Below are 13,647 nucleotides of genomic sequence, written 5' to 3'. Positions count from 1 at the left end.
TTCCAAGTCTTGAATACGGTCTCTTCTGTTCCATGGCTTACAGATAGTCTCCTTTGCCTGGTCAGGAGCAGTGTTGCCTTCTTAAAGAGGCTCAGTGATCTTTAGCCCCACTATAAATTTCTTTGTTGTCTTTGTCTGCTTGGGTACTGTAAAGGTATTGGGAATTATGTGTTTTATTCCAAATCCTTTGTTCAGTAACCTTAAGTGGCAGTCTCGTTTAGATCCAGGGCTCTGCAGGAAGTCCTGCCCAGTATGAGCCCTGCTGTGAGACCAAGGTGGTTCTCCTTAAAGGGCACCATCTTGGGCACATGGCAAAGCTCCCAGATTGTGTTGTACTTAGTGGACAAGCATTCGTCATCATCTCTCTGTGCAGCACATCGTAAGGCCAGCTGTCGGGAAGATTCCTCCCCAGGAGCACATGTGAGTGGGATTTGTAGAAAAAGAACAATGAGAGCAAATTGTCTTCATCAGACAGAGTTTAGGAAATAGGGATGTTTATATATATATATTCATAACACTAGTCCCAAAACATTCCCTGAATTATCATTTTTAGTTTTTCAAAAATTTATTTATTCACTTTACATCCTAATATCAGCACCCTCTCCTCCCAGTGCCCTCCCCCAGCTCCTTCCTCCCTCTTACAGAACCACCATCCCCACTCTTCTACCCTCACCCTCCACCCCAGCACATCAAGTCACTGCAGGTCTAGGTACTCCTCACTGAGGCCAGACAAGGCAGACCAGTTAGGGGGAATGGGATCTACAGGCAGGCAACAGATTCAGGGACAGCCCCCACTCCAGTTGTTGGGGGATCCATATGAAGACCAAGCTGCACATCTGCTACACATGTGCGGGGGGGGAGGGGGGTCTATGTCTGGCCCATGCTAGTTCCATCCATTTGCCTTCAAAATCCATGACTCTAGCAAGCGCAAAGCCCTGGGTTTGGTCCCCAGCTCTGAAAAAAAGAAAAAAAAAATTCACGACTCTTTGGTTGGTGGTTCAGTTTCTGAAAACCCCCCAAGGGTCCAGGTTAGTTGACTCTGTTGGTTTTCCCGTGGAGTCCCTATCCTCTTTGGATCTCTCAATCCTAACCCCAGCTCTTGCACAAGACTCCCGGAGCTCCATCTAATGTTTGGCTGTGAGTCTCTGCATCTCTTTCCATTGGCTCCTGGGTGGAGCCTCTCAGGGGACAGTTATGCTAGACTCCTGTCTGCAAGCATAACAGAGTATCGTTAATAGTGTCAGGAGTTGGTGCTTGTCCATGAAATGAGTCTCAGGTTAGGCCAGTCATTGGTTGGCCAATCTTGTAGGCACGACACGTTTTGGGTCAAAGGTTTTGTAGGTGGTTTGCTGTCCTTATCCTTCTACTGGGAGTCCTGTCTGGCTACAGGAAGTGGCCACATCAGGATCCATATCCCCTACTGCTAGGAGTTTCTGCCAGAGTCACCCCCATAGATACCCCAGGGTCTCCTCATCCCAGATCTCTGACACTTCCTAGAGCTGCCCCTCTGCCTGCCACTACCAATTTCTATTCTCCTTCCCCTGCTCTCCCTACCTGTGATTCCACACTGCTCTGCTCCCTCCCCACCCCTCTCCCACTCAGGCCCTTCCCTCCATCCACCTCTGAGATCTGTTTTATGTCCCTTTCTGGAAAGGTCCAACCATCCTCCCTTAGGTACTGCTTGTTATTTGGGTTCTCTGGGTCTGTGGATTAGAGCATGGGTATCCTGTACTTTATGGCGATTGTCCACTTATGAGTGAGAACATACCACTCATGTCCTTCTGGGTCTGGGTTACCTCACTCAGAATGATATTTTCTAGTTCCATCCATTTGCCTTTAAAATCCATGACCCCCTTGTTTTTATAGCTGATAGTACTCCATTATATAAATATACCACATTTTCTGTATCCATTCTTCAGTTGAGGGACATTTAGGTTCTATCATTTTTAAAGATTGTGCTTGTAGCACATCATCGATTAGTTTTATTTTTTTATGTTGTAAAATGTATGTAAGCATGTCTCATTTATAATAAAAAACAAAAATTAGGAGCATTGAATGGTATGCACCACTGATTTAACTATTATCCAAGGATATCCAAAAGATTTTAGAGCTACTTTTTTTAAATGTGAATTTTTAATTATTATTTTTATATAAACTGCAAGATAAATAAATATATACTGACCACCCACTATGATATTTATAACTTAGTTGAATATGAAAGTGCCTTTGCGTGTCCATCAACCTCAAAAGAGTTTACAGAGTTTTTGTTCAGTTTGTTCAGTTTGAGGTTTATATATCATTGCACCCCTACCTCTTTTGCATTTTTAGATTAAGTGAGAAGCAGCCATAGCAACCAGTGTGAATACAAATATCTTTCTCTTTTTTCTTACTAAGGAAAATCCTAGTGAAGACACAGTAGCTGAATGGTTAAGTTGCTGGACTTGAAAATGTTACAGTAATTACTAAAAATGGGTTGTGCTCTCTTAAAGAAACCTTGGCTGTGTGCTTTATGACAGAGTTATCTACGTTAAATGTAGTATTTTAAGCAATAATTTCTTTCTTTCACCACTGATGGGCACTCGGGCTGATTGCATACCCTGCGTATCTTGAGTAATGCTGCAATGGAACCTCTTCAAGGAACTGACTGTGATTTCTGTGACTATAGACACACAGGTGTATAGTCACCTAGGCTATCTAGGCTAGGTTATCTGGTATTTCTGGTTTTCATTTTTGACTTTTGAGGATCTTCTATGCTGTATTCCATATTGACTCTACAAGTTTATATCCTTACCAGCAAGTACAAAGAGTCCCTTTTCTCTGAATCCTCATCTGTACTTTTATTTTTTGTCTTTACAATACTGGCCATTCTGACAGGTACGTCATTTTAATTTTCATTTCAACTGAAGTATCCACTAATGGGTAAATCAATAAAGGAAATACAATATATATTCACAATAGAATACTATTCTACCTTTAAAAAGCGTAAGGAATGTTACTTATAACAACATAGGTGAGCCTGGAAGATACTGTACGAAATGGTATGAGCCAACTAACAGGAAGGCAAGTGCTTCCGGGGGTCACTTATGTGCAGTATAAACTTGGCCTTTAGAGAGGCAGACACAGGGCAGTTTCTAGGGGCTGGGAAGGAGAAGGGTCCGGGATGAAAGATATTGTCCAAAGGATTAAATTTTTCAGTCAGAGAACTTGGCATTGATGGTACCTGCCTATAATCTCAGTACTGGGAGGTTGAGAAAGGAAGATTAGCAGTTCAACACTATGGAGCAAGTTTGAGGCTGGTCACTCTCTCATTTGAAGAGTTGTGGCTTTCTTTAGTAGTTTCCATCTTCGGTGAAAAGAACCTTCTTTGCATGGGGCAGGCACTACACTTATTTGTGGATGTCCATATATAATTGTTTAGATTGCAGTTAGGAATTATGCTGGTTTAGGTTCTCCTAAACAGTGGTTCTCCTCCAGGAGCCACAGCCTCACAAGCTATCAGTGACTGGCTAGGTGTACAGTAGCAGACATGATTACCCTTCTAGTGAGATGACCAATTAAGTCCAATTAGACAGCTGTTGGCTACCACCAAGATATAAGTGAACCTTTGGAGGTACCTTTTTTTATGTATATATGTATTTCATATATGTGTATATTATGTATACACATGCATATATTTTTAATAGATATATTTCTTCACTTACATTTCAAATGTTATTCCCTTTCCCAGTTTCCTGTCCCTAAGTCCCCATCCCCTCCCCCTCCCCCATACAGGTATTCCTCCATCCATCTCCCTTACTGCCCCCCCCCAATATTCCCCTGCACTGGGCAGAACCAAGGGCTTCCCCCTCCACTGGTGCCCCAACAAGGCTATTCTCTGCTACATATGCAGTTGGAGCCCTGGGTCAGTCCATGTATAGTCTTTGGGTAGTGGTTTAGTCCCTGGAAGCTCTGGTTGGTTGGCATTGTTGTTTTTATGGGGTTGCAAGATCCTTCAGCTCTTTCAATACTTCCTCTAATTCCCCCCAAAGGGGTCCTGTTCTCAGTTCGGTGGTTTGCTGCTAGCATTGATCTCTGTTTTGGACATGCTCTGGATGTGTCTCTCAGGAGAGATCTATATCTGGTCCCTTTCAGCATGCATTTTTTAGCTCCATCAATCTTAATCTAGTTTTGGTGGCTGTATATATATGAGCCACATGTAAGTCAGGCTCTGAATGGCCATTCCTTGGGTCACTGCTCTAAACTTTGCTTCCATATCCCCTCCTATGGATATTTTTTCCCCTTTTAAGAGGGAGTGGGAGCATCTGCATTTTGGTCATCCTTCTTCTTGAGCTTCCTGTGGTCTGTGGATTGCATCTTGGGTAATTCAGGCTTTTTGGCTAATATCCACTTATAAATGAGTGCATACCAAGTATATTTTTCTGTGATTGAGTTACCTCACTCAGGATGATATTTTCTAGTTCATTTCATTTGCCTATGAATATCATGAAGCCATTGTTTTGATAGGTGAGTAATATTCCAGTGTGTATATGAACCACATGTTCTGTATCCATTCCTCTGTTGAAGGGCATCTGGGTTCTTTCCAGCTTCTGGCTATTATAAATAAGGCTGCTATGAACATAGTGGAACACGTGTCTTTGTTATATGTTGGAGCATCTTTTGGGTGTATGCCCAGGAGAGGTATAGCTGGGTCCTCAGGTAGTGAAATGTCCAATTTTCTGAGGAACTTCCAAACTGATTTCCAGAGTGGTTTTACCAGTCTGAAATCCCACCAACAATGGAGGACTGTTCCTCTTTCTTCACATCCTTGCCAGCATCTGCTGTCACCTGAGTTTTTTTTATCTTAGCCATTCTGATTGGTGCAAGGTGGAATCTCAGGGTTGTTTTGATTTACATTTTCCTGATGACTAAGGATGTTGAACATTTCTTTAGGTGCTTTTTGGCCATTCAATAATCCTCAACTGAGAATGTTTTGTTCAGCTCTGTACCCCATTTTTCATAGGGTTATTTCCAGGTTATCTCCAGAGTCTAACTTCTTGAGTTCTTTGTATATTTTGGATATTAACCCTTTATCAGATATAGGATTGGTAAAGATATTTTCCCAATCTGTTGGTTGCCGTTTTGTCCTAACCACAGTGTCCTTTGCCTTACAGAAGCTTTGCAGTTTTATGAGATCCCATTTGTTGATTCTTGATCTTAGAGCATAAGCCATTGGTGTTTTGTTCAGGAAATTTTCCCCAGTGCCCATGTGGAGGTGTCTTGACCATGCTAGTTGTTGTGGTAGCTCACAGATGTGACAGCTGCATAGAACTAATGCCTGTCTCACTTAGTAACTTACCTAACACCTTTGGGAGGAGACTTTCAGGACAGATCCAGCTCTAATCCTGTATGTAGAATGGGGAATCTTGTATCAGCAATAGGGACTATATCTTCAACTTCTAGGCCGCAACAACAATGGCCTGTATGTTTTGAGAATTTCTTAGACTCCCCTGACCCAGAACTCAAGAGGAGTTTTCTCATGCCTCATGCCAGTTTAGTTAGGTGATTCTTTGGAGGCATTATCATCCCAAGTGCTATAACTTCATTTAAACTGTGTACACACACACACACACACACACACACACACACACCACTTATATGTATCATATGCAATTTTAAGAAAATATGTGGCTATTTCAAACATCCTCACTGTGATTTATCTCTCTCCTTCCTCTTCTATGGTATGGCCCTCCTTCCCCCCTCCCCAATTAAAGACTCCTTCCCTCCTTCCACACACCCCCAATATCCTACTCCATTCTGTAAAACCACCTCATTGCTCCCATGGACCCTTTCTTGGTCTCTGTGGTTACACCAGTTTAAATATCTTCACATCTGGAATTTGGAGCTAAGATCCCAAAATGAGAGAGAATAGGTAGCCTTTATATTTCTAGGTCTGAGGTATCTCACTGAATATATTATCTGGTTCTATCCATTCATATGAAATTTTCCATGATTTCATATTTCTTTACAACTGAGTAGTATTTGTGCGTGTGTGTGTGTGTGTGTGTGTGTGTGTGTGTGTGTGTGTGTGTGTGTGAATGAATCACATGTTCATTATTCATTCATCAGCTGAAGAACATTTAGGGTATTTCCATTTTTTAAATTATTTTATTTGTTTACATTCTAGCCATTGCCCCCCCTTCCTGGTCCCTCCTCCCACAATTCCTCATCCCATTCCTCCCCCCCACCAAAAAGGTGCCCCTCCCCACCAGGCCTCAAGTCTCTGGAGGATTAGGCCCATCTTCTCCCACTGAGGCCAGACTAGGCAGTCCTCTGCTATATATGTGCTTACATGCTCGAACCAGCCCATGTATGCTCCTGGTTGGGGGCTCAGTCTCTGGGAGCTCCCTGGGGTACAGGTTAGTTGAAACTTTGTCTTCCTATGTGGTTGCCCTCTTCTTCAGCTTCTTCAATCCTTTCCCTAATTCAATCATAGGGGTCCCCAACTTCAGTTCAATGGTTGTGTATAAGTATCTGCATCTGTCTCAGTCAGCTGCTGGTAGAGCCTCTCAGAGAGCAGCCATGCTAGACTCCTGTCTGTAAGCACAGCATAGCATCAGTAATAGTGTCAGGCCTTGGCTCCCCCCATCTCCACTCCCACCTCCAGATGGATCCCAAGTTGGGCCAGTTACAGGACTACCTTTCCTTCAGTCTCTTCTTCATTTTTGTCCCTGTAGTTCTTTTAGACAGGAACAATTTTGGGTCAGAAATTTTGACTGTGGGTTAGTAGCCTTGTCTTTCCACTTCCAGCCCTGTCTATCTACTGGAGGTGATCTGTTCCCTCTGCCCATTGCTGGCCATTATGGCCCCACTGAGTCCTGAGATTCTCTCACCTCCCAGGTCTCTGGTACTCTCTAGAGGGTCTCCCCACCTCCCACCCCTTGAGGCTGCAAATTTCCATTCTCCTGGCTCTCTGGGCTTCTCTCCTGCCCCTGCCCCCGCCCCCATTCTGTTCCACTTTTCCACCCCTCCCTTCCTGCTTCTAAACTACTATGACTGCAGCGGCAGTGAGCAGGCTGATGAGCATCTGTGGAAGAGGATGCTGAGTCCTTTGAGTCCTCAGATGCCAAGGAGGGGTGGAGCTGGGTTATATGGTAGATTTATTTTTGGTTTTTTAGAGAATTTCTCACCCCAATTTCCATAGTGGCCGCCCCACTTTGTAGTCCTAGCAGGAGCGAGTGAGGGTTTCCTTCCCTGCTTCCTCACAGCATTGGCTGCCTCAGCCATTCTCACTGGGGTAAGGTGAAACTTCAAAGTTGTTTTAATTTGCATTTCTCTAATGCTATGAATGATAAACATTTTTTAAATATTTCTTAACCAATTTTATTTCTTTTGAGATCTCTGTATCAATAGAGATTAAATTGAGTTGTTTCAGTTATAACAAACTAACTGTATCATTTTTCAAATAGCTAAGAAGATTGCAAGTAAGGTGACATTGACAGCTTCAGTATTCCAAATCTTCCCTAAAAATCTGAACTGTCTGGACTTCCTGAAGGACCATCATGTTATATGTTTATTGGATTAATTTTGTCCATATGTTTTAGATTGCCATCTAAAGGGTCTAACAGTTTCTGTGCCACGGGAAATATTTTGTACCCCTGAGGGTGCATGTATCTCCCCTTGGAGAAGCTGGCTCCATGTCAGCACGTAGGAGGCCCCTAGAACTGGGCTCTTGTCCTTTCCACTAACGCATTTGCTACCCACAGACCTCACTGTACTTTGTACACCTCAGCTCTACACTGCTTATGCCTTGCCGTGTGCCATGCGCTTCTTTGCCTGCAGTAACTCCCTAAGCCTTCTTCCTCTCTTCTCCTCTCCATAAGTTGGGTAGGACTTTGTAAAATTAGGCATCCTGGTCTGTGCTCATGGTGTCCCATGTATGAGTGACACTTGATTGATTGCTAGTGCTTTATTGTGCATGTCCACCTTGAGCAGGTTTCTCAAAGGCAAAGGCCAGGTATCAAGCCTCATAATGTCAAGATTTTCAAAATGAGTGAGCCACTTACTTCGCATTTACTACAATAAAAATACTCTCTGGGCTGTGGAGACTGTGTTAAGAGCACACACTGCTCTGCAGAAGACCCAGGTTTGATCTTAGCACCTACAGCAAGCAGCTCCCAACCACTGTAACAGTTACAGGACATCCAACATCTGTGTCCTCCAAGGGCGTCTGCACTCATGTATGCGCACACAGACACACACACACATACACTTAAAAATAAAAACAAACATTTAAATGAAATTATTTCTAAGAAAGATGGTTAGTTGTTTTTCATTCGAACCTACTGGAAACTTTAGTGTTTAGCCCATTTGACAATCAGAACCCCCCTCACAGAGAACCAATCTGCAGTGTAACTTGACACATGTTTATTTCTAATATCTTTTTAAAGAGAAAAATGTTTCTCCTTTTATTTTTTAAACTCCCAATGTTTTAATTAATGCCTTCATGTCTTAATCCTTTTCTTTTTGTTTTTATTTTTGGCTTTGCAGGCCTTGGATGGATTTTTCTTTGTTGTGAACTGTGAAGGAAGAATTGTATTTGTGTCAGAAAATGTGACCAGCTACCTGGGTTACAATCAGGAAGAATTAATGAATACCAGCGTCTACAGCATACTGCATGTGGGAGATCATGCAGAATTTGTCAAGAATCTGCTACCAAAATCACTAGGTAGAAATAATTAACTTTTTATTTCTAATACTTAGTATTATTACATATATGTTAATAGTGTAAAAAAATACTTGAAGTAGTTGTATTATGGTTACAGCTTCACCTATTTCAGTAGTTCATAAGAATCTTTGTTGTCACAAGACAGTACAGGTGACACACAGTTAAGTCACCTGACTGCAAGAAGCTTCTGCCTATGGTTTCCTTTGCTCTCAGTTTGGATTATGTGAAGGGAGGGAGGGAATGCCCTGCTCACTGCCCCGTCATAGAAATAAGAACAGAAGGGAGGATCAGTGGTCGGAAGGGGTATGCGTATGCTGCTGCATTTTATACCTCCAAAACAGTAACTGTTTGGAGTAAGTTCTTTCAACTCCATAGTCCAACTATGATTTGATGGCCTGCCCACTGGGGAGAAGCCAAGCTGAGAGGGTTAATGGCATTGGTCTCCAGCTGCTGCTCCTTCCACCAAACTGTGCTTAAGGCAAGGGGGACCTTGGAAGCCAGCATACTTCTGCTGATTCTCTAGGGACCTGAATGGACTAACAGCTGCCCTCTGTTTGCTCCTTGAATTTTGAGACTCCTGCTAAAAAGGTTTTCAGGACTCAAGGTTCAATTACTCCTAGTGATTGAGTTCCTGGTCTCTAAGGTAGATAGGTTTCAAGTAGTCGATGTATTTAGAGGAAAATGGAAAGCCTTTTATATTTAATTTCAGATTCCATCCATTTCAGATGTTTTGTTCCTATTTTTTCCATCATTTCTTTGTTCAACTAGCTCTTAAGTAAGACTAGCTTAGCACACAGATACACTGATCAAACCCGAGGTTTTTTCCTCAGAGACACTGCATGGGAACATCTCTAAGTAGCACTTAGGAGGGTTTCGGCACCATTAATGTGGGCACTGAGGCAGGAGCAGGGGAGTGAAAGTAAGGCTCCTTTAGTGTGACACCTGTGCTTTTTCCTGGGCTCCCATGCTCTAGGGGTTTTTGTTCTGCCACCCTGAAGAGCTGGCGTGTGGATTTAAATGAGCTATTTCATTTTATTGTTACCTTAAAAAACTTAATATTCCCATTTGTATTAACAAAGTGTCTGTTGAGTTTAACAGCTTTCCTGGTTGGGAAGAGAGCTGAGGTCACAAAAAATAAAGCCGAGCTTTCCTCAGCCCCTGAAGAAAAGGCTTATTGTGCAAAAGCCACACATCGCTCCTCAGAGCGTGGTTATTACAGATATGTTCCTATTCCATTTGCCCACATCACTCCCAGGAGGTAAATCAGACCTGACTGTCATCAATATGTGATGTCATGGTGATGCCACTGTTGGCCACCAGTAGGTCCTTGACTGGTTCTAGCCTCTACTGCAACTGGGGGAGGTATGATAGTTCACGGCTCATTTCCTCAATCCCCAAGGAAGGAAAGGACAGAAGCATGGAAATGACACAGCCTAACTGTCTCTACTACCAAGTACAGTGAGTGGACCCACAACCATAGGCGCGCTCAGGAGACAACCAGCATAGCATCTAGTTTTTCAGTGGCCTTTGGTCACCTGTTAGAAACCATTGAGAAGATAAGGCCCAACTGTAGTAACTTAGAAAAGATACTTTTCTAAGAAACATCGAAGAGAAAGCAAACTACAGTATCTATACTTAAATCTCCCTTATAAGAACTATCAAATCATTAGAAAATCAGAAAGGGAACCAGGTAAAATCACTATGTATGTATATCAGCCTCCAGAAAAGTAAGTTTCGGCTATGAAGAAATTAGAAAAATTAAGATCATTATTTACAAATTTGCATATTTATATATTCACCAAAATATATGAATAAATCACTGACATGATTCAAAAGATTATATTCTTGTGCTCACATCAAGAAATTTTGAGGGCCGGAGAAATGACTCAGCAGTTAAAAGCACTGACTGCTCTTCCAGGGGTCCTGAGTTCAATTCCCAGCAACCACATGGTGGCTCACAACCATCTGTAATGAGATCTGATGCCCTCTTCTGGTGTGTCTGAAGACAGCTACAGTGTACTTATATGAAAAAAATAAATCTTTTTTTTAAAAAAAAGAAATTTTGAACAGCTTAAAAAAACTTGTTCCAAAATTGCTTTTCAATTTTTAGGGGTAGAAGATTTCATTGTCTAAAATCTATTTTTTTTCTCCATCTTTATTAACTTGGGTATTTCTTATTTACATTCAATTGTTATTTCCTTTCCCGGTTTCCAGGCCAACATCCCCTAATCCCTCCCCCTCCCCTTCTATATGGGTGTTCCCCTCCCCAAGGTAAGATAACATTTGAACACTGAAAGGCTAATATAGTGAGAGGTTTTATCCAAGAAGAGGACTGTAGAGCTGGCTCAGTAGCTAATAGTGCTTACCACACAAGACTTGAGTTTAGGACTCTATAGTCTGTGTAAGGGGATGGGCTTGGCAGAGCACACCCATTAGCCCAATGGTGGAAGACAGAGGAAGGAAGACTCCTGGACTTGCTGCTTAGCCAGTCTAGCCAAGTGGGGAGGCCCAGGTTTAGTAAGAGAAAAAGAGAAGATGGGGTGCTATTGAGGAAAGCACCCATTTATGAACCTCTGGTTTCCACATGCACACACATACATATACCTACACAGAGATGTGCATACACCCCACACACATACACTAAGGCTTATGTTGTGAAAGTTTAAGATTTATTTGTGAAATTCTAGTAAGCTGTAGCTTGAACTTTGGAAGAAAATGGATATAAGTTCTCACAACTTGGCATTTATTTCTCTTGCAAACACTATAGAAATTAAGAGCACTGACATTTTAATATCAAACAGACATAAGAAACTCATTGTTCCTCTACCACCTACTAGCAGTGTGACCTTGCAACACATTTAATTCTTCATTAGGCCTTACCATTCATGAGAAGTTTGGAGAGCATTCAAATGATACTTAACCTCTCACCTAGATGAGTTTCCTCTAAATTTAGTTAATATTACCATTGTTGAATTTATCTAAATATTTTGGAATTTTTAATTTCATAAGAGATAGATCTATAATTTTGTATCATTCACAACTACTTGATATTGTAGATGTTTTAGCTTAGAAATTGATGTCATGGAAGAACAATGTCCTTTCATAATGTGCTTCTTTGTTCCGTCCCCACCAAGTGAATATTTTTACAGACCTTACATGTCAATTATAAAGTTCAGTTCTCTTTAGTTCTTTTTAAAATTAAACTGAGTAGATGCTGCTTCCTTTCAAAGGGCTTTGAGCTGAGCGTGCAGCGCAGTGGTAGAACACTTGCCTTGAATGTACCTAGCAAGCAGTTAGGTCCTGAGTTTAATTCCCAATATTGAAACAACCAAAAACCCTTTTTACTGTTTTGCAATATTTTGATTGGATTTTTTGTTGGCAGGTTTTTAAAATACTGTCAGCTGCATTCTCCTTTAAGGAGAAATGTGTTAAAAGGAAAGAGCAAGTAGTAAAGATTACACAGCCCCACCCAGCACTCTCAAACAAAGCCCTGAGCTTGTCAGCACTTCACATCACTTGTCTGCACCTATCTGTGCCTGCCCAACAGAGAACACCGAGCCTGCATTTGTCTTTTCTCAAAAATGCAGTCTTTGTAAGTGAAAACTTAGTGTTGAAAAGATTGGGTGAAAAAAAGCCTTGAGCTCTGCTGTAACAAGTTATTTAGATAAGCCAAAGAAATCTAATGGGAATTATGCTATAGAGGGGATCTAGAAGTGTCATCTGAAATAGCTACCTGTATGTAAGAAGGGTCAATAGGCTTGGAGATTATCTTATTTATTTGTTTGTTTGTTTAAGAAGTTATGATGGTTAAAATGTAATTTGTTGCCAGAATAACTTTAGTGACTTTAGTTAGAAGTTCTCAATATTTTTTACCAAAACAAGTTTTCATACAGTCTTTCCGCCCCCTCTTCCTCTATGATCCCAGAGCCTTTGGAAGATGAGATGTGATATGCTGCCCACTTAGGGCTGAGCACTCCATGGTCTCTTATCTCTGTGCATTGACCGTTTGTGGGTCTTGCTCAATTGCCCTCTACTGCATGAAGGGCTTTCTCTGATGCGGACTGAGAGGTGCACTAATTTCTGGGTATGGCAATGTCTTTAGGAGCCAGTTTAATATCATGTCCATGTAACAGAATAACAGTAGATTCTCCTTCAGGGCCTATGACCTAACCAACCATGGATTCTTAGCCCCATTAACAGTGCCAGGAACTCATGTGGAATGGACCTTAAATTCAATCAGAAAACACTTGGTTATTCCCTTAATATTTCTGCCACCAGTAGACATACCTTGCCAGGTTGGATGACATTATGTCTACAGGGTTCTTAGCTGAGAAAGACTGATGATTACTGTTCTTTCCCGGTAGCATACATAGTACCATCCAGCACAATGCAAGCTGGCCTATAGGGGTGAAGCTTCCAGGTTGATACCAGCTTGATTAGAAACCAAAGGATTACTGCAGCAAAACAGGGAAGCACAGTTGCACCACATGAACTCACAATGCCGTGACTGCCTACATAAAACCTGCACAAGCCCAAGCCAGATAAATTCCCACTTTTCAGAGAGGAGGTGCTCATAAAGCTGGATAGCTGAGGAGCTGTTGGCAGTTGGTGGCTGCTGGGGAAAAGAGGCTGGATTCTTGAGAGATGTGGTCCCCAAGAGGATATCTATGTGTCAGTCGATGGCCCTGAACACTATTCACATACTGGCAACAGCAGGTGGACTCGGTGGAGTTTTATGAAACAAACAAACAAAAGGGGCTAGAGAGATGGTCCTGCAGTTAAAAGCACTGTTTGCTCTTCTGGAGACCTAGGTTCAGTTCCAGCACCCATAGAGCAGTTCACGACTGTCTGTAACTCCAATTCCAGTGGATCTAATACACTCTTTAGACTTCTGTGGGCACTGCATGCAGGTATACAGACATACATATAAACAAAACACCCAT

General features: G+C 42.0%; 1 protein-coding gene across 5 annotated transcripts in view; it reads left to right on the top strand.

The window, feature by feature from the left end:
* The window catches only part of Ncoa1 (nuclear receptor coactivator 1), a 101,779-nt gene that overhangs the window by 15,583 nt on the left and 72,549 nt on the right, over nucleotides 1-13,647 (top strand). For all 5 annotated transcript variants that reach the window (XM_032909088.1, XM_032909091.1, XM_032909086.1 and 2 more), the window contains exon 5: nucleotides 8,527-8,704. In XM_032909088.1, coding sequence (XP_032764979.1) covers nucleotides 8,527-8,704 — 178 coding nt within the window. The remainder of the gene's footprint in view (nucleotides 1-8,526; nucleotides 8,705-13,647) is intronic.

The sequence above is a fragment of the Rattus rattus genome, chromosome 7 (assembly GCF_011064425.1).
Source record: "Rattus rattus isolate New Zealand chromosome 7, Rrattus_CSIRO_v1, whole genome shotgun sequence".
Taxonomy (NCBI): domain Eukaryota; kingdom Metazoa; phylum Chordata; class Mammalia; order Rodentia; family Muridae; genus Rattus; species Rattus rattus.
Note: the sequence above shows the minus strand (reverse complement) of the source record. Positions and strands in the feature narration are given on the sequence as shown.